This window comes from Lagenorhynchus albirostris, chromosome 6 (assembly GCF_949774975.1).
Source record: "Lagenorhynchus albirostris chromosome 6, mLagAlb1.1, whole genome shotgun sequence".
NCBI lineage: Eukaryota > Metazoa > Chordata > Mammalia > Artiodactyla > Delphinidae > Lagenorhynchus > Lagenorhynchus albirostris.
In genome coordinates this window covers 11,377,220-11,401,118 of record NC_083100.1, presented here as the reverse complement: position 1 = coordinate 11,401,118, position 23,899 = coordinate 11,377,220, and the positions used below count along the sequence as shown (strand labels likewise).

Genomic DNA, 23,899 nt, shown 5'->3' with positions numbered 1-23,899 from the left:
CTGGTTCAAATTAAATACCAAATTAAAGTTGGGAATGAAATGAAACAAATATGAAATTAAATACTGAATGAAAATAGCTGGATGAAAATTTAGCCAATGCATTTGCTCCTCCTTAATTTGTGTGTATATATATACACTTATATATACACTTATTTATACACATAAGTATTAAGATTCTTTTAAACATAAGTATTTTTCATCAGGTATGTTTTCCTTTGTTTCAAATCAGAAACAATGATTGTCTTTTATCTTGCATTAACTAGTGAATGGCTGTAGGGTTCTGTCTCCAGGCCTAAAATTGGTGGTAAGCTTGTTCATTTTTTCTTTATTTATTTTACTGGTTTTTTTAAGGTAAGGTTGTACATCTTTAGTGACTTTCATTATTTGGAGTATTTCCAGCAATGAATCCCTAATGGTAGTATCATCTAGTTTTTCAGTTACCTCCTGTTTTTTCTCCCCCAGGGACAAAAGTGGCTCTAAATCCAGCACATGCATATTGAAGCAAGTTAAAGGATTTAATATGAAGCACAGAAACAGATAATGCCAAAAAGCAAGCAGTAGTTGGTACACTTTTGTGAGTAAAAATTTTCTTTTGGCTCTGTTTTCTTAGTCTTTAAACCATTTGCATGCAAATCCTGAAAATTCACACATTTTGGTAAAGAATGAAGGGTGCAAGTTAACAGTCATAAGTAACCATTTGTCAGGGCTTAGCCCCTTAGCAACCTCTAAGAACCCTCCAAAGCATGTCAGTAAGGTGGAGTTTAAAATGTGTGATATATCTCTGACATGGAGTTTAAGAAATGTCCCAGCTATGGCTTACATTTATACTGTCTTTAATTTTTTATTGACCTGGATTTATATATAATACCTTCTGCTGAAAATGTAGTGTAATTTGGCTTTCAAAGTTATTTCCTTTTAAAGAAACCATTACTTATACATCAAATATTAGGTTACTTCAAATACATTTTTCTGCTCTTTACATTATTTTCATAATTTTTTCATTTGTACTTAGGCTGAAAAAGAAAAGGATCTTTTCCCCCTTTAGAATATAATAATTAGAGTTTTATGGCAAAATGTTTTCTCTTAATCTGACTTCACATTTGTATATACATTTGATTAGCTTTTCTTTATCCCGTTTGCAAAATCATAATACAGTGACTATGCTTAAAACAGTCTTTATATTTTTTTGAGGTATAGAATACAGTGACTATGCTTAAAACAGTCTTTATATTTTTTTGAGGTATAGAATAACTCTTTTTAGGAGAGATTTGGAAATTGATTTTGGTTGAAATCCAAAAGTAATTTTAAGTAGATATTTACTTAATCTACTACTTATTTTAAGTAGATATTTACTTATTGATAGTTTTCTTATGAAATGAATTATTGAAATACTGATTTTTATTTTTTCTTTTTTACAGCTGGAAAAGCAGTTTCCGTGTTGTTATGTACACCTCCAAAAAAATTCAGATCTTTAGGGGAATTGTTGTGTAAATAAACTGAACTACAGGGAGGCAGTACTTTAATAGCTATTATAAACGTGTATTTACAGTATTAAAAATGAGTAAACGAACAAGCAATGACACATCACTAGGAAGGTCAGTGACATTTTATTCAGTTGAGCTGATGACATTATAGGTTTGAGACATAGTTGCTTTAAAGCTGATTGCCCATAGGCTAATCCTGTTCCTTTACACTTCTGTCAGCATTTTGTATCTTGGGGCAACTTCCTTTCTGCTGCATTTCCCTGGAGCATGGATCCTTCTCTGATTTAGGTTTCTCAATGCATTTGTCCTGTCTTTCCGTTTGAAGGCATGTCATGTTTTTAAAAAATATACATGTAAATATGATACTAAGTACAAATTAATAGTGTGAAACTTTCACACTATAGTCCCTCAAAATGAATGCAAACATTAAGGATTTATTAGTGTATATTCTGTATTTGGTATTCATTTCATCTCAGTCATCAGATATACATTCAGTAAGAGAAGTTTTCATTTTTATTTTGTGAAATTCAGGGGGTCGCTTCTTTTTTAGTAAATTTAGAATTAACATTATTTACCTTATGAATCTGATATTCGTTATTAAAAGGTTTTATTTTTTCCATGCATGACCGGAATTTCTAATTTCATTTTTATAAAGTTCTAGCAGCTTCCCTTCATATAATTCATTAGGAAATTTCTATTTAAGTTTTATTTTAGGCATTTTTTGAGTTATGTAAGCAGCATGCATATCTCTTTATTCAGAGAGGAAGAGAGTGTATGTGTGTGCACATTCGTCTTGTGGTTATACAATAATTTAAAAAATTTGTTCCTAAGCAATATCCTCAAGGTGCAGTTTCAACTAAGTGAGAAGGTATTATGTTGAGGAGAACATTTTCTTTGATCTTTTATTTTTCCTTTGGATGTATTCAGTACTCACGAATGAGAAGTCTCCTTTGCTCTTTCTAAAAGATATCCTAACTTCACTACATAGAAGAGACTGACATTTTAACACTCAGTCACCCTGTCTAAATTTTTTGCCCGCAGAGTGAGTGGGGCAGCATTTCCTTCTCCCAGTGCTGCTGAGATGGCGGAAATTAGTCGAATTCAATATGAAATGGAATACACCGAAGGTATTAGTCAGCGAATGAGGGTCCCGGAAAAATTAAAGGTAGCACCACCAAATGCTGACCTGGAACAAGGATTCCAAGAAGGAGTTTCAAATGCTAGTGTGATTATGCAGGTTCCAGAGAGAATTGTTGTAGCAGGTATTTTATATTTGTTTATAAAGTTGCCTGATAAATGTATTTTATATATTTTTATGAAAACTTTTGGGATTTTTCAAAATGTTACTTAGAAAAGGGGTTGGGAAATGCAACTTTACATTTTCTTAAAAAAGTTTATAAATTACAATAGTCTGAAATTTCAACTAGTATTTTTTAATAATTCAACTAATTATTGAGATATAATTTACATACATAAAATGGTGTAATTTTAAAGTGTACAGCCTGATGAGTTTTGACAAATGTATACTCCTATGTAACCTCCACCACAGTCCAGATATAGAACATATTCATTACCTGCCAAAAGGTTTCTCATTCAGTTCCTACCCCTCAATTCCAGGCAACCATAATCTCCTTTTTATAACCAGAGATCACATTTGTCTTTCCCAGAGTTTCGTATGAATGGACTGATACACTATATACTCTTGGGTCTGGCTTCTTTTGCTTAATGTAATGTTTTTGAGATTCTTCCATATTGTTGCTGTATCAGTTGTTCATACCATTTTATTTCTAATATTCCAGTGTGTGCATAAACCACAATTTGTTTATACATTCACCTGTTGGTGGACATTTGGGTTGTTTCCTTTTTGGTGCTATTAGGAATAAAGCTGCTATGAAGACATGTGTTTTCATATCTCTTAGGAGTGGAATTGCTAGATCATATTATAAGTTATGACGTTTAACTTTATGAAAAGCTGTCAAGCTATTTTTGAAATTGGTTGTATCCTGTTATATTCCCATCAGTGACATATGAGAGTTTCATTTGCACTCAACAACACTTTGTATTGTTAGTCTTTTTAATTTTAGTTATTGCTAGTGGGTGTGTAATGGCAAATACATTTTAATAAAACCTATGTCTTTTAAAAATCTCCCTCCTTTCCTTTTTTTTTTTCCCCCTACGCTTAGGAAATAATGAAGACATTCCATTTTCAAGGCCAGCAGATCTTGACCTTATACAGTCAACTTCCTTCAAACCTCTGGCACTAAAAACACCACCTCGTGTACTTACACTAAGTGAAAGACCACTAGATTTTCTGGATTTAGAAAAACCTCCTCCAACCCCTCAAAGTGAAGAAGTAAGTGCTAGAGTTTTAACATCATCTGAATTTGAAGTAATAGAGACAGAAGCAAAAGTTAAAGAGGAGTTAAGAGGCTATAAATCATATCATTGGTAATATGTAATGGAATCCTTTTGCATGGAACATTGATTACTATAAATTCTGGCTTATGAATACCCCAAATGAGATACTATGCTGTTGGGGTTTTTTTTAATTTAAATATTATATTTCAGGAAAATGACAATTTTGTGGAAATCATTAACATTCATGTGGTCTTGAAGGATGAGCTTTTATGGCTGGGAGTTACACTTTAAGCAATACAGAAAAATTTGGGAAGTTTAGCATGGGAAAAAATTAATGCATCACTTTGTTATAAAAGCAGTCTGGCAAATGGCAGAGAAAGCTCTTTTTTCCCCTTGATACTACCTATTCTCCCTGCTTGCTGGAAAGTTTCTACTGAGTTAGTTACCGTGTTGTGTAATGTTAATGGCCTTGTTGACCTAAATATGATACTATATGGACTAATAAGGTATTAGTTGCAAAGTTCAAATCTTGCCTTTGCTGTTGATTCAGGGCCAATCTTGTAAGACTCCTTTTCTGTGGTTTCTGTAGTTGCAACTTTTTCATTATAACTTCTAAATTCCTGTGTTATCATGATGCTAGTATAAAACAGTGTGCAAAGATATGTTTTTATTGATAATGGAACTGCCCTTGTCTTTCATTTTTCATATAATCCTTTGCTAAGAGGGTAAATCACCCATATAACCTACGGGAGTGCAGTTTCCTAGTACTAGGTATGACCTTTTCTTAGGTTGGAAGTTTGAGCTGAGGTGACTCAGATAATACACGCCTAGGTGCCAGTTTAGACATTCTAGGTATTTGCTTGGTGAAGAGTACTAAATTTGAATGCTCACACGGTGAAGAGGCACTAAGGTACTTGCAGAATTGTACTGATATTTATTTAACAGACATTTTTTGAGCTTTTGTGTAAGACACTGTGCATTGAGACATGGTTCCTTTGTAGTGGTCTGTGTATAATATTGTCTTGCAATGAGGATTCTGCCAGGAGAGAAACCCTCCCTTTGATATTCTTCAGGTTTTGTTTGTCTTCTGATCTTTACGCTCCCACCATTTTAGACACTTGTGCCTACTTTGTGTGAATAACCAACTGAAAACAAGACGAGTACTGTCTCTCAGGAGACCTAGGTTTTAAGCCCATGTGGGGTTTACTCCTGCTGTAATTGATATATAGTCAAATGTGATAAATGTCCAAAGTGTATAGCACTGGAGTGAAAAGCTGAGGCTGAGAATTAACCTAATTTTGAAGGCCTACTTTGCTACTTATTAACCACATAACTTTAGGCAAGTTATTTAACAATTCCAAGGCTCATCTCTAAAATAATGATAAGAATAATGCCAACTGCATACGATTATTGAGAGAATTAAATGTAATAATATGTGTAGTATGTTTAGTACATGTTCTAATTGATGTGGAAAGTTCAATAGGTACAAATATCATTGTTGTGAAAATTAACATCCTGTGGCAGAAGATTTGGAAGCATCTTAAGTGTCTATCAACAGATGAATGGATAAAGAAGATGTGACATACATGCACACACTCACACACACACAATGGAATATTACTCAGCCATAAAAAAGAATCAAATTTTGCCATTTGCAACAACATGGATGGACTTGGAGGGTATTATGCTAAGTGAAGTAAGTCTGAGAATCTAAAAAATACAACTAGTGAGTATAACAAAAAAGAAACAGACTCACAGATATAGAGAACAAATTAGTGGTTACCAGCGGGGAGGGGCAGTAGAGGGGTAAGGGTTTAAGAGGTGCAAACTGTTATGTATAATATAAGCTACAGGGATATACTGTACAACACAGGGACTATAGCCAGTATTTTATAATAACTATAAATGGAGTATGACCTTTAAAAAAAATCACTATATTGTATACCTTTAATTTATGTAATATTGTATATCAACTATACTTCAATTTAAAAAAAAAACCTTTGGCAGGGGCCAAATCCTGAGATGTAGGAGAGGAGTTTCCGATATTAGTACTAGTTGCCTATTAAAAGGAAAGCAAAGGTGATGATCTGTGCTTCAGTCCATAGAAGGGTCAGGTGGCCCTCAAGAGGCAATCAACTAGTGAGCAGAGGAGAAAAGGGAAGGAACCAGAGTTCTGGTAGCTTCTACAAAATGGATTGAAATGGAAGGGTAGTAAGGCCCTGAGTGCTGATAACATTGATTATTCATTCGGATGCTACTTAGAATATATCAAGTAAGATTCCCTAAATCATTTATTCTGTAATAATCATTTTACAACATATGCCAAGGTTTCTCAACCTCAGCACTATGATATTTTAGACTAGATAGTTCTTTGTTGTGGTGAGGGCTGACCTTTTGCACTGTAAAATATTTAACAGCATTCTTGAGCTCTATCTACGAGACGCCAGTAGCATCCTTCAAGTCATGAAAATCAAAAATGTCTCAGATAACCAAGAGGTGGAAACACCCAGATGCCTTTCAGCTGATGAATGGATAAGCAAAATGTGGTATATCCATACAGTGGAGTATTATTCAGCTATGATAAGGAATGAAGTACTTATACATGCTACAACATGGATGAACCTTGAAAACATGTTAAGTCAAAGAAGCCAGACAGAAAAGGCCATATGTTGTATGATTCTGCTTACATGAAATATCCAGAATAGTAGTTGACAGGGGTTTAGGGGAGAGAGTACTTGGGACTGACTGCTTAATCTTGGGGTTTCCTTTTCGGGGGATGAAAATGTTCTGAAACTAGATAGTGGTGATGGTTGCACAACACTGTGAATGTTCTGAATACCACTGAATTGTATAATACATATACTTTAAAATGGTTAGAATGGTGAGTTTTGTGTTATGTCTATTTTATCACAATAAAAAGACAGAGAAGATGATCTGCATACATTGCCAGATGTCCGTTGGAGGGAAAAAATCACACCCAGTTGAGAACCACTGGCCTGTGGCAAGAAAGAAGAATACCTGAAGGTGACTTATGAGGAACACTATACGATTTTTGTTTAAAAGCCTGACTGATACAAGAAATAAATTTGCAGAAAATAACGTACTGACTTCTTAAACTGGCTTGAAGTATCCAAGTGAACATATGAAGAGGCCTTAAAACACGAAGCATATAATCCCCCTAGCTCAGAGAGGGTTTATAAAACCTGGAGGTAGAGGAAATTGATGAACCTTTCAATATGCCTAATCTCTGCTAATATTCGGAAAGACCATCGCTTGGTGATTCTACCTACAGGGAACTAATAAAGCAACTGTGCAATAAACCATCTGATCTGGCTATGAACTGCAAAGTACACAAATCATGACAGCTCTCAGTGTTCTTAGAATAGGTTAGGCAGTGTGAATGAGGAGAAAGAGGCTGTGACACTGACACTACCTCCAGATGGGAGCCCGTGAGAGAAGATCTTGCAGAGAACAAAAAGGAAGAACTGTAAAGAAAAAGAGTTGGAAAATATGAGGACTTGACACAGCTTTGAAGCAGTGTGACCCAGTAAAAAATTTGGACTCCATCAGTATATCCCATCACTCAAGCAGTGGTTTTCTTTGAAAAAATCAATTACAATAAATGGCCAAGAGCTTTGTGAGAAGACCACTGAAGTGGGAAGAGGAAACAAATTGGACTAAAGACAGGTTATAAGAGCTTTTGCCTGAATTGGCAACTTCTACTTCAAAGAAGAGAAGTATGAGAAAGCCATTCATTTTTGCAATAAATCTGGAACAGCAGTGAACCCCAAATGTTCCAAGAATTGGGAAGATTGGTCTGTATAAACCCTGACCTGGTTTTGGAAAAGAACAAAGGCAGTGAATGTTTTCAGAAAAGGAAGTGTATCCAGGCCATGCAAGCTTTACACAGGATGCCAAATCCTACAGCAACCATGTACAAAGTGTCTAGCTCAAGGGCTAGGAGGAAATATATCCAGCTAGAACTGACTGCTTTAAAGAATACACTTGGAAAGCAGCTGCTCTAGAAGCTGTCATTAAGGACAACACAAAGGCCATGGGTGTCTAACAGAGGGCTCTAGATCTGTAATCCAACAGTCTGTAAGGACGTAGCAGGTGGTTATCAGTGCCGGGTGATGGTCCAGTTCAATTGCCATGACAACCTCTAGGATGTGACGTGAAAGTACATAGTTGACCTGAAGTGTAATGAGTGACTTAGCCATATGGCACGTCCTAAAACAAATGTGGAATTGGGAGATTGGGATTGACATATATACACTGCTATGTATAAAATAAATAATGAGAACCTACTTCATAGCACAGGGAACTCTACTCAGTGCTCTGTGGTGACCTAAATGGGAAGGAAATCCAAAAGAGGAGATATATGTATACATATGGCTGATTCACTTTGCTGTACAACAGAAAGTGACACAACATTGTAAAGCAACAATACTCCAATAAAAATTAAAAAACGAAAAAGAAATGCGGAAGGACTCCCGGACACTCAGAAGGACTTAAAAGGGTCCTGGCAGTAGCTCTGAAAATTGAGAAGCTGATGAATGTGGGTCTGATCACAATTTGGTGATGGTTTGTTTAACTCCCTTTCCTTTCCCCTCCTGTGGAAAGAGGAGCCGGGGCTGTGATGAGTAGAATGGAGCAAAAGGGAGAGAAGAGGCAAAAGAACAGCTTAATTAATTGTATGTATGTATGCACATTCATCCATGGAAGATTCAGAGATGTGCACTCACATCCTTTGTGCAGTTACTGTTTCATGGCCCTATCGCATGGGCATTGTATTCACTGCTGACACATGTATTCCATGTTTCCTTCCCATTGGGTTAATTATTTTTCCAGGTAGTTTATTATTTTAAATTTTGGACAGTGAATATGTTTTGGGGGGTAAGACTGTTCACCCCGATTGTTTGGCCCACATTTTTAACTCTGCTTTACCTCTTCCAATAAAAGTCCCACAGCAATTCACAGATTAATGTCTCTGAACTATTATTTTTAAAAAGAGGATCAGTATCCATTAATTTGCTGAATAATTCTATTCAATAGTTATATTTTTTTATTTCTTAACTGAAAATGCAACTAACATACTATTTGAGGATAAATCTCCATTTTTCACTGAGATTATACCAAATGATAAAATGGAGGATTTCCCTTTCTCTCTCTGGACAGAATTAAAAGAAACCCTTTTCTTAGAAAGGTAAAATTGTTTAAAAAATACTAAAAAGAATAAAAAACTGCCTAAATGAAAGGCATAACACAAACATTTCAGAAATCAGTTTTCAATCTTAGTTTTTGCTACAGATTTTCTGAGGGTTGTTTAGTAATCACAGTGGTTATGAAGAACTAGGCTATGGTAGGATCTATGTGCTTGTAATACTTACTGGTTGTTTTAATATAATTACAGTTTTTTATTTTGTATGTGTTGAGAAGTAAAACAAGTGTCTTGTTAAAAAAGGGAGTACACGGGAATCAGTATATATATCCGAAAAAAAACAAAAACACCAATTCGAAAAAGATACATGCACCCCAGTGTTCATAGCAGCATTATTTACAGTTGCCAAGATATGGAAGCAACCTAAGTGTCCATCAGTAGATGAATGGATAAAGAAGATGTGCCATATATATATATATATATATACACACACACACACACACACACACACACACACATACACATACACATAATGGAATATCACTCAGCCATAAAAAAGAATGAGATTTTGCTGTTTGCAGCAACATGGATGGACTTGAAGGGCATTATGCTAAGTGAAATAAGCCAGACAAAGACAAACACTATATGGTATCACTTATGTGGAATCTAAAAAATACAGTAAACTAGTGAACATAACAAAAAATAAGCAGACTTACAGATATAGAGAACAAACTTAGGGTTACCAGTTTGTGGGATGGATATGAGGATGGGAGAGTGAGAGGTACAAACTATTGGGTGTAAGATAAGCTACAAGGATGTATTGTACAACATGGGGAATATAGACAATATTTTGTAGTGACTGTAAATGGAGTGTAACTTTTAAAAATTATATAAAAAAATAAAAACAGGGACCAGTATAGGGGAAAATGCTGAGGCATCTGAGCAGATTCTTGAAGGAGAGACAAGCTCTAGATAAATCTAGAGAACCAGTAAACAAAGACCTCGTGGACACTGATTTGTCCAGGATTCTGTGAACAATCGAAAGTAACTCAGAGTATAAGCACATTAGAGGAGAATTTTATGCCTATAATTAGACACAGAAGACCCTGTGACCTAACTTCCAGGAAGTTACCTGAAGCTTGGAAACTGTATTTCTCAGCCTAAGGAGTGCATGTAAGTTTTATAATGGGTAATCAATGCAGGATGGTTCTGAATGACATTTTAAAACCTTGAATTGTCAATTGGATCTCAATAATGTTGGGAACAAATGTAATTAATTTTAAAAAATCGTTGAATTGAAAAAAACAACCATCATGATTGTGAACTAAAGGGGAAAGTATTTAAAGATCACCGTGTTGCTTATCACCTCAGGCAGTATCAAAGTTCTTTGGTATTACAGTATACAGGCTGGTCATATGAAGGCATAACAAATATATGCTTTTGTCTTATGTTGTCTTTTTCCTCAATATGTTAGTAATGTCGAGCTTAATGTTCCTGTTAAGATATAATTTAAATCGGGTCTCAAATGGCGAAAATAACAGACCTAGGATCCTCTACTTTGTCAGGTTATGTTGGAGTCATAGACTAATTTGTCTTGTCCTGTCTCTTCCTATCTGCTGAATGTTAGTTCTTACCACATAGCAGGAGGAACAGTTCTAATATAGTAGGAAATTCATCTTGATCCCTACAACGTGGAAGAACAGTTCTCTAGAAAAAGCAAGCACAACTGTGCAGTAGGTAGGCAGGCAAGCATCAGTGGGATTCTCACAAAGCAACCCAGTACTGCTCACTATGAGTAAAGTGTATTTGATTGTGGAGGTGCTAGTTTTTATATATAAATGCCTTCAAGTAATTTTGATTTTTGGTTTAACTGTAAAGAACTCTTGCAGCAGGCTCTGAACCGACTCCTTTTCTGTTTTTTTTTTTCTTTTGTTTGGATGGGTAAATGGTTTACAACCATAACCAAATCTAAACCAGTCTCTGAAATTATGTGCTGCATAGTAGGTTGAAGTTTTGCTGGCATGAAATACAGGATTTATTCTGCTTTGATGGTGCTTATAACCTGATAATCTATTCCCAAGTCTTTGAGCATTAATAGATACTGGGTGTGCATTTTTGAAAATCTTAATTATCAAGTCCATTGTTTCACACACCAGTTGTCCTTTACAGTAAAGTTCAAATTTTTCTTTAACCATTAAGTTGCCATGGGTGTTTGTAGTAAAAAAAAAAAAGACGAAAAAAAAATTCTAAAAAAGAAGTGAAGTTAATGATTACCATTGTTCTAGTTATCTATTGCCCCTTAATAAGCCACCCTAAACTTAGTGGCTTGAAACAAAAACAAATAATTTTGCTCATGGATTCTGCGGGTGAGGTATTTGCATCAGGAATAATGAGGAAAGCTTATTTCTGTTGTATATTATCTGGGCCTAGGCTAGGAAGTATCAAAGGCTGTTTATGACTCACACAGCTTGAGGCTGCAGTCATCTAAAGGTTTACTCACTCACATGTCAGTTGATACTACCTGTTGTGTGGACCTCAGCCAGTATTATTGGCTGGTGCACCTACACATGGCCTTTTGTGTGGCTGCTTGGGCTTCCTCACGTCATGGTGTCATTGTTCGAATCTCAAACAGCTCCCCTGGGGAAGGGGAAAAAGGCAGAAGGCTTATTGTTGTTTATGACCTAACCTCAGGAGTCACATTGTATCATCTCTGCAGCGGTCACTAGAGTACCCAATTTCAAGGGAAGGGAACATAGATTCTATTCCTTAATGGAAAGAGGTCAGCGATAACATTTTGTAAGAAGAGCGTGTGAGATGGAAGATTGTGGCTATTTCTAGAATGCTAAAACCTTTAAGCTAGTAAAACTTTTTTTAAGTCTAGTTTTCAGATATCCAACCAAATCTGAATTTGTTTTAACCCCAGAAGCCAGGAACACTTACTTGAGTACAAATATATCCCATGTCCTATAGTGTTTGTGCCTTTAAAAACTATTGTAAATTGTTCTTAAATAATGTAAGTATATTGTATAAATTATGATAAATAAAAATATTAATAATTGTACCAAGTAAGATTGATACTTAAAAAGAAACTAGAAGTAACTTTTTTTGTAAAGAAGATAAGCATTCCTAAGTTTATCTGCATTATAATAAGTAGGGTGTTCTTTTTTTTAACATGTCTACGTATAATACACATACCTGGTAGCAATTCTTGGTTATTTCTTTGTAAATTTTGTGGCTAGTCTTTGATAAAGGTCCTTTTGATGCTAAGCAGTTACTAGGCTATTAAGAATATTCTCTATTCCTTTCCCCTTCTTTGTGCCTAACAGATCCGTGCAGTTGGCAGGCTAAAAAGAGAACGCTCTATGAGTGAAAATGCTGTTCGCCAAAATGGACAGCTGGTCAGGACTGACTCCATGTGAGTAGAACCACTAAGCATTGTATCTCTTTCATTAAGTTTTCTCCATATACTGTCTGTCCTATCCTTTTCTAAATAATTTATTTCCTTTTTTAAACTCTCAAATATTAAAAAAAAGAGGAGGAAGTGTATGTTTTATGCCTAAGAACCTGGAGAAAAAAATAATTCTAATAGTGTTTGAAATCTACTATACATTTACATCAACTTTATATTTTTGCAATACTCTTTATAGCCTTAAAGTCTGACCATTTTGTTAGTTGTGAGAATTTTTCAATCCTGTTATCCTCTTCTATGTGTATGATAGTCTTCTATAAATATGATTTGCTTATTTTGGAAATCTCCTATAAAGTATACTTAAGAAAAATTGACAAAAGTAAGTGCTCAGTTCTATGTAGCCTTCCAAAATGCTTATCTAGCATATAGGTTGGGGGGAAAAATATAAAATAAAAGGAAAACAATTTATTAAGGAAGCATCTTTATTTTCAAGTTACTCAGTTTGTCATAAGATTATCACAGGATTAGCCCTTTCCAGCTCTGCTTCTTACGAGCCATGGTAAACAATGTAGCGTAAGCAAGTCGAATTTTTTTACTTTCCAGGATTAATTTTTAGCTCTCTGCCTACTGAGTCATTGAATTCTTGGATCCCTGTCATTTTCCAAAAATTTAAATACATTAACAGACTATTTGTGTCAACCTTTCTTGCTCATTTGGTTACATTATACCCTGATCTTAAAGCTACCCCTCTATAAGATGTTTTAAATTGGGCAAGTGCTTTTTGTTGTTTTATTAAAATTAATGGGTTTTAAAAAATAAAATATCCCTTTAAAAACTGGTCAGAATTTTAAGTCTCAAAGCCATTGATGATTTAGATTGTTAATGTAAATTAATGTTTCTTCCTCATTAAATTTTCAGTCAGTTTTCATAAGCTCATTCACCATGAGCCATATTTGATATCAAGCATCATATTAGCTTCTCAAACTGACTTTTATTTTTGGCCACACGGCACATGGGATTTTAGTTCCCTGAGCAGGGATCAAACCTGCACTCCCTGCTTTGGAAATGTGGAGTCTTAACCACTGGACCACCAGGAAAGTCCATATTAGTTTCTCTGGGAACGGCCAAAGAATCAGATGATACGTCTCTCACAGAGCTTGCAAATCTAGGTAAAAGCAAAACATTTAAATTTACATACAAAATAACTAGAGCACAATGCAATTATACTATTTCTGTTAAACCATATCAAGTTCTAATTCAGACTTGACTAAAGAGTATAAGGATGCAGAAGGGATTTTGATAGGGGTAGGATCTCTCTTTTTTTGTGTTAGGTGCAAAGGAGAACTATAACAGTTCTCATTTCTTGGGGAAGCTTTAAATGTCTCCTCAGGTAGTTAGAGTTATTCTGAAGGGGTATATAGGAAGATAGTAAGTTTAAAAGAATATATGTCTCCTTCAGGGAAGGCCTATCTGCAAGGTTCAACCATTATTAATACGAAGTTTTTATGATAACTGTATGTTTCCCTGAAGGTACCTGGCTTACAGTGATGTCAGCCAGTCCATGGAATCCGTTTTTCTAGAATATATTCGATTATGTTACACAAATGGTGAAAAGACCATATAATTTATGGTGAAGGTAGCTTCTTGATATTTAGTACCCTCTCAGAATGATTAAACTTACACCTGAGGGCTTTTGTTATTTTCTATTTGTAATACTTTCTAAGGCACCAAAAGTTTCTAATAAACTTTCCTATTATATAAAGATATGGCTTATTCTTTAGGTCCGTAATTACTTTGAAACTTCCCGTTAGTGAAATAAAAACAGGACTGTTTTACTATAGCATCATTTTTGGGTTTTTCCCCCACAAAGTATATATTATTGATAGCTGAGTTAAGTTGAAGAGAAAGGAAACAGCTCTATTATATATAAAAACCAGCCTACTGAAGTATGATTTATAGTAAATGATTAGTTCATAGATATTTTTGCAGTTACCTATAATGTAAGTCCTCATAACAGAAAAGGTTAACAAAGTTAACTAATATTTGAATTCTTTGTTTCTTTAAGTTGCCTTAATGGCATTTTTAAATAAAACAGAATCTCATGTTTTAATTTTTGGTAGTAAAAATAACATGAATATTTAACTATACAATTTTTGCAGTGAAATGCTTACATTACTCAACCATACTTTTTGTTTTAGTAGTTATTTATGTTACCGTTACCTGGTAACATACTTAACCATCTTTTTGTTAATAATGTAACCTTGCCCTTTCTTCTCCTACCATTATTAATTTTATCATTTATAATTGTATTCATCTTTAAGAATCTACATTGAGTGAACTTTAGAATTTTAATATAATGAGCACACTATGTATTTAATGTTGGCAATGTGGTAAGGAAGAAACTATTAATATAACATGGCTGTATTTTACCTCTACCAAAGTAATTATTAGACTCTTCCTGTCTTTACCTACTGTAGTCTTTTCTTTGTAATGTGAGATTCCTTATGTGTCATTGTGCACAAACCATTGCCTGCCTCCACTTTATTTATTCCTTGGCTTTAAGAATAGAAGTCTATATGGGTATAAGAGCAGAAACACTGGCCTTTGTTTTCTTATTTACCTGCAAGAGACAATAGGATTGATTATTGTCAGCTATTGACACAGAAACGATTGACCAGTAGAATCGTATTTAGCTTTCTGTTTGTGTTATAAAAGCTGAATATATAAAAAGAAGCATAATTATTATTTAAGGTGGCACAGATCAGATTCTGCTCCAAGAAATAAAATTTCAAGGTTCCAGGCACCGATTTCTGCACCGGAGTACACGTAAGATTTTATCTGCTCTGCTTTTCACAAATAGGAGTTGTTCTAATTTTGCAGGCTTTTTGTTATACTAATATTTCACCAGGTAATTGGCATGTAATGCCCTAATTCTTTTACTGTTTGGCTTTTTAGTACCTCTGTTTCAGGATTTCTCAAGCTGTCATCATACACTTTGTCAAGAAAAGAAATAACTAGACCAAGGAAGTTATGTATGATTTTGGGTATAAGGGTGAAAGTAAAAGGGAATAATTTACACCAAGCATCCTTTTACATTTCCTTCATTTTGCTCTGGTTGGCACATTAGTCCTCTATAGATTCAGTTGAACAAGGTTCAGTGATCCCAATCTTTTTGAAAATTTTAGCATACTATCTTTTCTTGTTCATTTTCACCCAAAAGGACAAAGAGTCTGAGTGTAGTTTGTCATTAAGTTTTTTTTTTAATTCCATAGATTAAAATTATGCTTTGGAAGAATATTTTGAGATCATTAAACCCACTCTTTCTGTACATGTGCTAGAACTAGGTGTGGGAATGACTGGCCTCCTAAGGGGAGGGGGCACTTTGGCGTGCAGTATAAGATTCATCAGCTAATGTAGTTCTTAAGTATCAGAAGCCACTCTGGCAACCAATGATTTTTCTCCTGTTCTCATTCTCTTGTTATGCTTCTAAGAACTAGTCAGTTACCTTAGTGGCAACAAATTAAAGCTTTCTCTCTATTTAAAATTTCAAAAGAAATTTTATGGTACAGAATTTGTACCATAATGGTACAGAATTTGTGTTTCAGTGAGAATTTTTTCTCCCCCATTTTACTGTCTTACCTTTACTGTATTTTTGGAAGAGGCTGGACCCTCACCAAAGAGATAATCCTCACAGTTTGAGAAACACTGTTCCTATGACAACCCACACAGAAAGAGGTGTTTGACTTTGGACTTACCTTGTAATAATGACATAGTTATGCCAAGTAAATCTTTTAAGTTTGAGTTCTGACATTGGCTAGTGTTGTTTACTCAGCAGTTGTGTAGTAAGATTTCCTGTAAGCATAAGAGAGAGATATTACTAATGAAATAGCATGGTAAATGTAAGTGCTTTCTTCAAAATGTCCTTACCTTTTTTTTTTTTTTTTTTTTTTTTTTTTGCGATACATGGGCCTCTCCCATTGCGGAGCACAGGCGGCAGGCGGACTCTCAACCACTGCGCCACCAGGGAAGCCCGAAAATGTCCTTATCTTTTATGAAAGAAAGAGATAAAACAGATTTTGCTATTTTATAACATTACTAGGATCAATTTATCATCAACATGCCTTTTTATTAAATTACTAATATTATACCTTCTGCTTAAATAATCTCAGTGCCTTCGCAATATGTTTACTTTTTCACAGTATTTCATGCGTCAAAACAAACAAACAAAAAAGCCAAAAAGTCAGTCCACTTTGGTTGGGTGGATGCGTGGACAGAGATGAAACTCAACTCTGAACTGTTTCCTGTCACAGTTGATGCCAGTGCTGGACATCCTAGCTAGCATCAGACCAGTTGCTAAAATGGGGCTTATTCTTTTTCGATCTTAAATTTTTTTTTGAATTTTATTTTATTTATTTTTTTATACTGCAGGTTCTTATTAGTCATCCACTTTATACACATCAGTGTATACATGTCAATCCCAATCTCCCAATTCATCACACCACCACCACCACCCCTGCCGCTTTCCCCGCGTGGTGTCCATACGTTTGTTCTCTACGTCTATGTCTCAATTTCTGCCCTGCAAACCGGTTCATCTGTACCATTTTTCTAGGTTCCACATATATGCGTTAATATGCTATATTTGTTTTTCTCTTTCTGACTTACTTCACTCTGTATGACAGTCTCTAGATCCATCCACATCTCTACAAATGACCCAGTTTCGTTCCTTTTTATGGCTGAGTTTAAATTTTTTTATTTGTAAAGAGACTTGCAAGACTGCTTAAAGCTTGAAGAAGAAAGAATTGCTAGACTGTTTCTTCTAATTCGGGTGAACTGTGATCATCTTATGATTTAATCATTCAGTTCATCTGTAGATAGAAATAAATATTAACAATCAAGGGCATTTAATCTATATGTACACTGCCTAAAGTGTTGTATAAAATGCTTCCTACTCTGTTTTTGCTGTTTATGAAAGATTGCCATGTACATTAATGAAAAGTCAAATTTCTTACTAATCTTTGAAACTAATTTCTTTTCAGAAACAACCTGAAGTCCAAATATGTTTTTAATATTAGTCTTTGATGAAATATCTTTACTAGTATTGATGAAGACTTAATTTAACTTTTATCTTTCTTCATAAACATGTTTTCTTATTAAGTTACAATTACAGACCATGTAGGATTTTTTTCCATTTAATACCATATTCCAGTTTTATGTGATCATAGAATCTTAGAATTGAAAGTGATCTTATAGACTGTTTTTAAAACTCAGTCTTCTGTGCATTCCATGTTAAGAATTCCTTGCAATTAATCTGAAAATAATTTATTCTAGATTACCTGATTTCCTGTGCAGGGACAGGAAAAACTTGTACTTTTAGAACTTAAATAAACAATTCCTACTGCTTATTTCTGACAAAATGAGTTCTATCAAAGGAAGCCTTCTGGGCTTCCCCGGTGGCGCAGTGGTTGAGAGTCCGCCTGCCGATGCAGGGGACACAGGTTCATGCCCTGGTCCGGGAAGATCCCACATGCTGCGGAGCGGCTGGGCCTGTGAGCTGTGGCCGCTGAGCCTGCGCGTCCGGAGCCTGTGCTCCGCAACGGGAGAGGCCACAACAGGGAGAGGCCGGCATACCGCAAAAAAAAAAAAAAGGAAGCCTTCTTTCCTTTAAAATTTTAATGGGCAAAAATGCATCAAACTTTTTTCATGGATTTGGATTCAGTTTGTCGGCATTTTTGCTGTAAGATTATAATTCTAAATATTGATCATTATAGACTTTAATATGTATGTAGCTAATTTATTTACTAGTACAAAGTGATATGTGAAGTGTTCAATTTAGCCCCAAAATACGAAGACAAATGCTTTATTTATATCAATAGATATTGTACTGATTAGTGTTTTAAAACTTGCTTAAGTATAAATTTATCCAGGTATGTTGGCACTGCTATCAAGAAGAGTGTAAGATGGATTGCCTGTTTATGTTGACACAGAACTGGCCACTCCATTCCTGCCTCTGGTGACACTTTTCTAACATGAATTCAGTCTGGTTTCTCACAAAGAGCAAGAGCTTCAGGTTTTCTCCATGCTGCCTAAAGAGAATTATGAGTGCAAGGCTAGTACCTAGACTTTGAGTCCCAGATATACTGATTCTTTCACTCTTCTTGGATACGCAGGGTGGGTTTTGCCAAGTACTGTGGGTCAGTTGATAAGCTATATATATATATACTGTTGTTGATACGTTATATATATTACAGAAGATTCCTAGTCTGTGGACAGATGTTTAAGGTAACCATCCATGAGCCTGCGTCTGAAAAATTGCATTTATCTTGACACAATTAGGCCTAATTCCTATGGTGAATCAGCCCTGACAGATTAATTTCTCAGTGTGCCAAGATTTGGCTTAAATCGTTGTCTTTTAAGTAGTCTTTGGAAAACATGGTTTTCATGTTTATTGTACTTCTCACTTTGGATCATCAAGACATTGAAAGTTATTCACAAAATTGTGGAGAAGATTTTGTTTTTAATTTTCTGGGACTCTGGGAATAATATTAGACGACAGTTACCCCTGTCAAACATTATTGCACTTATTTTGTGGTTCCCAAACAAATACATGTTAAGTTAGAAAAGATTTACACAAATCAAAATAAAATCTTTTATCTTTTCAGTTGTTCACTGTCTGCTCCACTTTCACCCTTTTGTGCAGAATACAAAAGGATGAGGTTTAGTCTAAGGCGTTCTTGCCCTGACACTGAGAAAAATTATTGAGCCCACTTCCCATAGTCCTCTTGTAACAACACCTCTTACAACAAACCAGATGCCAAGTCCATATATCAGTTAGATACCTCATATGGCTGATCATGCTCTAACATTAGACAGGCCTCTGAAAGTAAAGAGTTCAGGTTAGAATTGTAAAATTGCTTCATTCAAATGCTCTCAGCTTTTAGGAGGTGCTGTCAGGGGAGCCAAAGAAATTGTGAATCGCAACTCACGTGTGAAAGAATGGTTAAGGTCACTGTCACTGAGCAACCCAGAAATAGCTGTTTAACATCCATCCTTACCTTTTCATTGTATTCACAGAATTGGGAGTAGTTTTATGTTTTAGTCATTTAGCTAGGGAACATATGCTTTAATGTAATTAAGTAATCAAAATGCTTTTGTTAGCTTTCTGAAACTTTAATTCATCTTTAAATTTACTCGTCATAAACTCAGATTGCTTCATTGTCTTTGTGAAGTATTTGAAATGGCATTTTCATGGAATCACTTTGGATTCATGTGTGTAAACCTTGACGCCTATATACCAGAATTCTCTATCTGACTGTTCTGCCCATCCATAAGTTGCAGTGCAGTGTTGTTTGTTAGAGGCTTGGTTTACTGAATTGGAATATACACACAAAGCAAAGAATGCCGCTTCTCCGAAGCTGGGGGTTGAATATACTCCTTGCCGTAGTTCTCTTCCCTCTTAAAGTTGTTCTTTCATATTCAGTTTGTTCAATTTGATGTTTAAAGCCACAGTTACAGATACTGCATGGTAGCCTGTTTTTTAAAGCAATTTAATATGTTTATTAACTTCTTTGGCTTGACTCTTTTGGGGGAAAATGAAGGGTGGGAAAAATGGGCAAGAAAACGATAATTCTTAAAATTTGGGGGAAATTCTTAAAATTTTAATAATTTTAATAATTATTAAATTAAATAATTATAAAATTAAGAATTTTAATAATTCTTAAAATTTTGGGGAAACTGCTGAGCTGAAGTTTTATACAAATCTGACTTGAGTGTTTTTCTCTTCATTTGCTGTGCTTGTGTAAACAGTGTGACACCATCGCCACAACAGGTTCGGGTTTGTCCTCCCCGTATGCTACCTGAAGATGGAGCTAATACTTCCTCCGCTCGTGGCATTTTGTCGCTTATCCAGTCTTCCACTCGTAGGGCTTGCCAGCAGATCCTGGATGTGCTGGATGAAAGCCGCAGGTGATCGGCCCTGTGATTCGCGCCAACTTTACCGCCTGTCTTTTGGCTCCTCATGAGTGGACTGTGGTGTCTTCCTTTTATGTTCGCGCCTTTGTCTCTTTCTCAGATGCAGCGGTTTAAAACAGCTTGCTTTGCTTTCTTTTAATTTGAAATTATTGTCCAAAATTCACATTTCACAAGGTTCTGTTAACTTCTCTTCAGTCAGGGAGGGAATTCAGTTAATAACTAATTATACACGGGAAGTATAATGGTTTTTTCCCCAAGACTTTGTTGACCTGTTTTTAAGTACCTGATTCCATTTTTGGTTATGCTGAGGGGTACTTTTGAATTGAGTGTGTGATGTTGGACTGAACTGTACTCATTTTCTTCAGTAAGTCTTTTGATTCACTCATTTATGTTACTAATGTGGTTGGATTAGGAAGCAAATCTGAGAAGATGATATCAGTGTAGCTGCCAGGACGATCTTTTTCTTTCCTCTTAACTAGGGATTTCCACACCTGTACTGAAAATCCCAGGTGCTGTTGTCTTTTTAATGCTGATTTTTTTTCAGTATGGATAGTGTATCTAACTTGCGAACATCTCCAAGTAAAATCATTAGTAGTGTATACTTAGACTTTGTTCATTCAAATAAATTGTTTGCCATTATTTCAAATACTTTTTTCTCCTTGCTTTATTACTAGATGGTGTTTTAAAAAGATGGAATTTGGGAGCTTTTTTGGCATAGTATGAGGAAGGTACAGTCAGTTTCACTTCAACTCTAAACATTTTATGTAGTAACTCTGTGAGTCAGTGTTTGAATTTTCATGATCATTTTTTTAGACTTCAAAATTTTGCATTTTGAAGAATTCCCAATAAATTCAGCTGGACCTTCAGTAAACCTTTTTTGTTACTTTAGGAACTGATATGTCTTATGACTTGCTCTGAACAAACTTTTTATTAAGTGCTTTTGACCCTCACATAAGCCCCAGGTGTTTCACCTCCTGCTGCTCAACTGGTGTTTCTGACCCTTCCCAGGGCTCCCATATGTGTGGGTCCAAGGACTTAAAGCTGTACCAGAAAGAGCATAAAAGAGAAAACTCATGGCAGGGGGAAAATTATATATACATCTATGGACATATGTATTCATGTATAGGTGTATATGCATGTGTGGGTGTTTATCTCCCTCCCCAAAGGTTTAGAGTCCCTCTAATCTCTTTGAAGCTTCAAGGACTATCTTAGGATATTTGGAGCCTGTAAGAAGCATCATGGTTCAGAAGAAAAAAACATGGATCAAGGGAGGGGGCCAGATTTAATCTTGATCCACCCCACTGAACAGCTATAGCTACATGATGGCCTTGGGCGAATTGCTTAGCTTCTCTGGGCCTCATTTTCTTCATCTATTTTTAAAAAAGAAAGGTAATACTAATATTAACCTAGTTTTCTGGATTCTTATGAGGAATCTTCCCCCCCTCCTGCTTTTATTTAAGATATAGGGATAATGGACTCAAATTCTTTATTTAGTGTCATGGGAGATCCTTAAAAAGATATTGAATATAAAGTACCTGGCACCTGACTAACATTTCCAAAGCCCTGTTTTCTCCTCCCTCCTTAACATAGATTTATTCTTCACCAGGTATCCTCTTTAACTTTTTAATTAAAATAGGTCCTTAGAAGAGACTAGATTATTAGGTCAAATTACATCATATCAAATGCTATTATAGTGAAAATATCTGAATGAGAAGGATGTTTATAAATCCTATATAGATTAAAAACTAGATGACAAAGCCCCAGTATGTTAAAATTATTTGTCCCATCCCCCTACATATAGACAGTTCAGTGCAGTATATGGAAACATAGTTGGATTTTTTTACTCCTTAATGGAAAAATTTTGCCTCAAGCTCACAAGTACAAAAATCTTACTAATTATAAAATTTACTTTGTATTCTTTTATTTATAAAAAAACTATTTTGAGCTTTAAGTAATTTTTTTTAATTGTAATAAATTGATAACGAAAATTCCCTTTTTTGGGAAGGAAGTATCTTTTCTTATTCACTTAAATGAGATTTTTAAAATTCATAAAGTAGTTGTATTAATAATTCTTTGCTCCTGGATACACACCTTGGAGCCTGGAGGATTAGATTCTCATTAGTGTTATTGGGTGCTTTCAATTTTGAAAGTTTTTTTTTCCCCGTTGCACTGAAATCTCTTATGATCAGATGTTCAGCAGGATTTAATCAGAGTTGTAAGTGCCAAATCAATTTTTATTTCTGCTACGAGAACTGTCTAGCATGACTTACCAGATATAAGAAATAGGAATGTGAAATTTGGATAATGTTCTATTTGCATGACTATAAAATAATACTGCTTATAAAGTTTTAAGTGCTTTTATGTTCCTTGCTCTGTACATCATTTTTTTTCCTTTCTGCTTTTTATTCCTGGCTGTTACGCTAATGCAATATCTTATCTTTGGTCTTAAGCCATCACATTAGGTATAGTTAAATTAAGTTAGAACTATTTGGCAGAATGAAAGAAAAAAACCTGTCTGCCTGTTTTATTATCATAAAATAATGCATTTTCACAGTTGTTTGGCATGAGAACTATTTTTAGTTTATACTTTGAGGGACACTGTTGAAAGGTTTATGTATTTTTTGTTTTCTCATCTTGAGCACTTACATGATCTAAAACCAAGTTCATCTGAAAACAAAGTTAAATCCTAGGTATACATTAGAAAAGTTTATTTACATAGGTCAGTGCTGTGCATTTGGAAAACTGAGGTGTCAAAAATTTACCAAAACACCTGGGACAAGCACCAGGTGTGTTCTTTGGATTTAAAATGCTGTTTAGTCCTTGCTGGTTATGAGATGCTCATGTCTTCTGACACCTGCTAGAGCTCCGTATCTCACTCGCCAATGCAAAATATTAACGTTTTTAAAAAGAAACTTAGTCCCTATGAAAGAACATGATTTAAGTATTGACAGATTAGTCATGTTCAGCATGCTTAAGTTTTACTTTTAGAAGGAGCTTGAGGGACTTCCCTGGCGGTCCAGTGGTTAAGACTCCAAGCTTCCACTGCAGGGGGCGAGGATTCGATCCCTGGTCAGCGAACTAAGATCCCGCATGCTGCGTGGCATGACCCAAAAAAGGGGGGGGGTTGATTATTTCTTTAACAGATTATACTAGCTTTGAATGAACAGAATGAGAAACCAGTATGTAAATAATTTATATTTTTTGCAGGTATCCATATAAATATATTATTTGGAAGACCTAGAAATGCAAAGTTGCAGTTGAAACAGTGTTTGTTATTTATCATTTTTAAATTTAAATTTTTAATTTTTAAAATATTCATATAATTCCTGATACATCCAAACTGTTTACTTACTGTAGAAGTTTCCTTTTTTTTTTAGCAAAGAAACATATTCTACTAAGTCAGACCATTTATTTACTCAAAAATGTCAGTATACAAGTTAATGCGGGAACTTGTAGAGCCTTGAATCTCATTCCCTTTTGCCACTTTAATTACAAAACATATTTTCAAACTTAAAAAGA

General features: G+C 35.0%; 1 protein-coding gene and 1 pseudogene across 10 annotated transcripts in view; both read left to right on the top strand.

The window, feature by feature from the left end:
• MFF (mitochondrial fission factor) overlaps positions 1-23,899 on the top strand; it is a 34,046-nt gene that overhangs the window by 4,145 nt on the left and 6,002 nt on the right. For 3 of the 10 annotated variants that reach the window (XM_060151948.1, XM_060151947.1, XM_060151945.1), the window contains exons 2-5: positions 463-574; positions 2,526-2,746; positions 3,668-3,837; positions 12,330-12,418. In XM_060151948.1, the coding sequence (XP_060007931.1) occupies positions 2,566-2,746; positions 3,668-3,837; positions 12,330-12,418 (440 nt within the window). In that variant the 5' untranslated portion in view covers positions 463-574; positions 2,526-2,565. Of the gene's footprint in view, positions 1-462; positions 575-2,525; positions 2,747-3,667; positions 3,838-12,329; positions 12,419-15,163; positions 15,239-20,215; positions 20,375-23,899 lie in introns of all 10 variants that reach the window. The other 7 variants (XM_060151939.1, XM_060151941.1, XM_060151943.1 and 4 more) reach the window with 4 other exon arrangements.
• Positions 7,201-8,803, top strand: LOC132521908 (stress-induced-phosphoprotein 1-like; annotated as a pseudogene).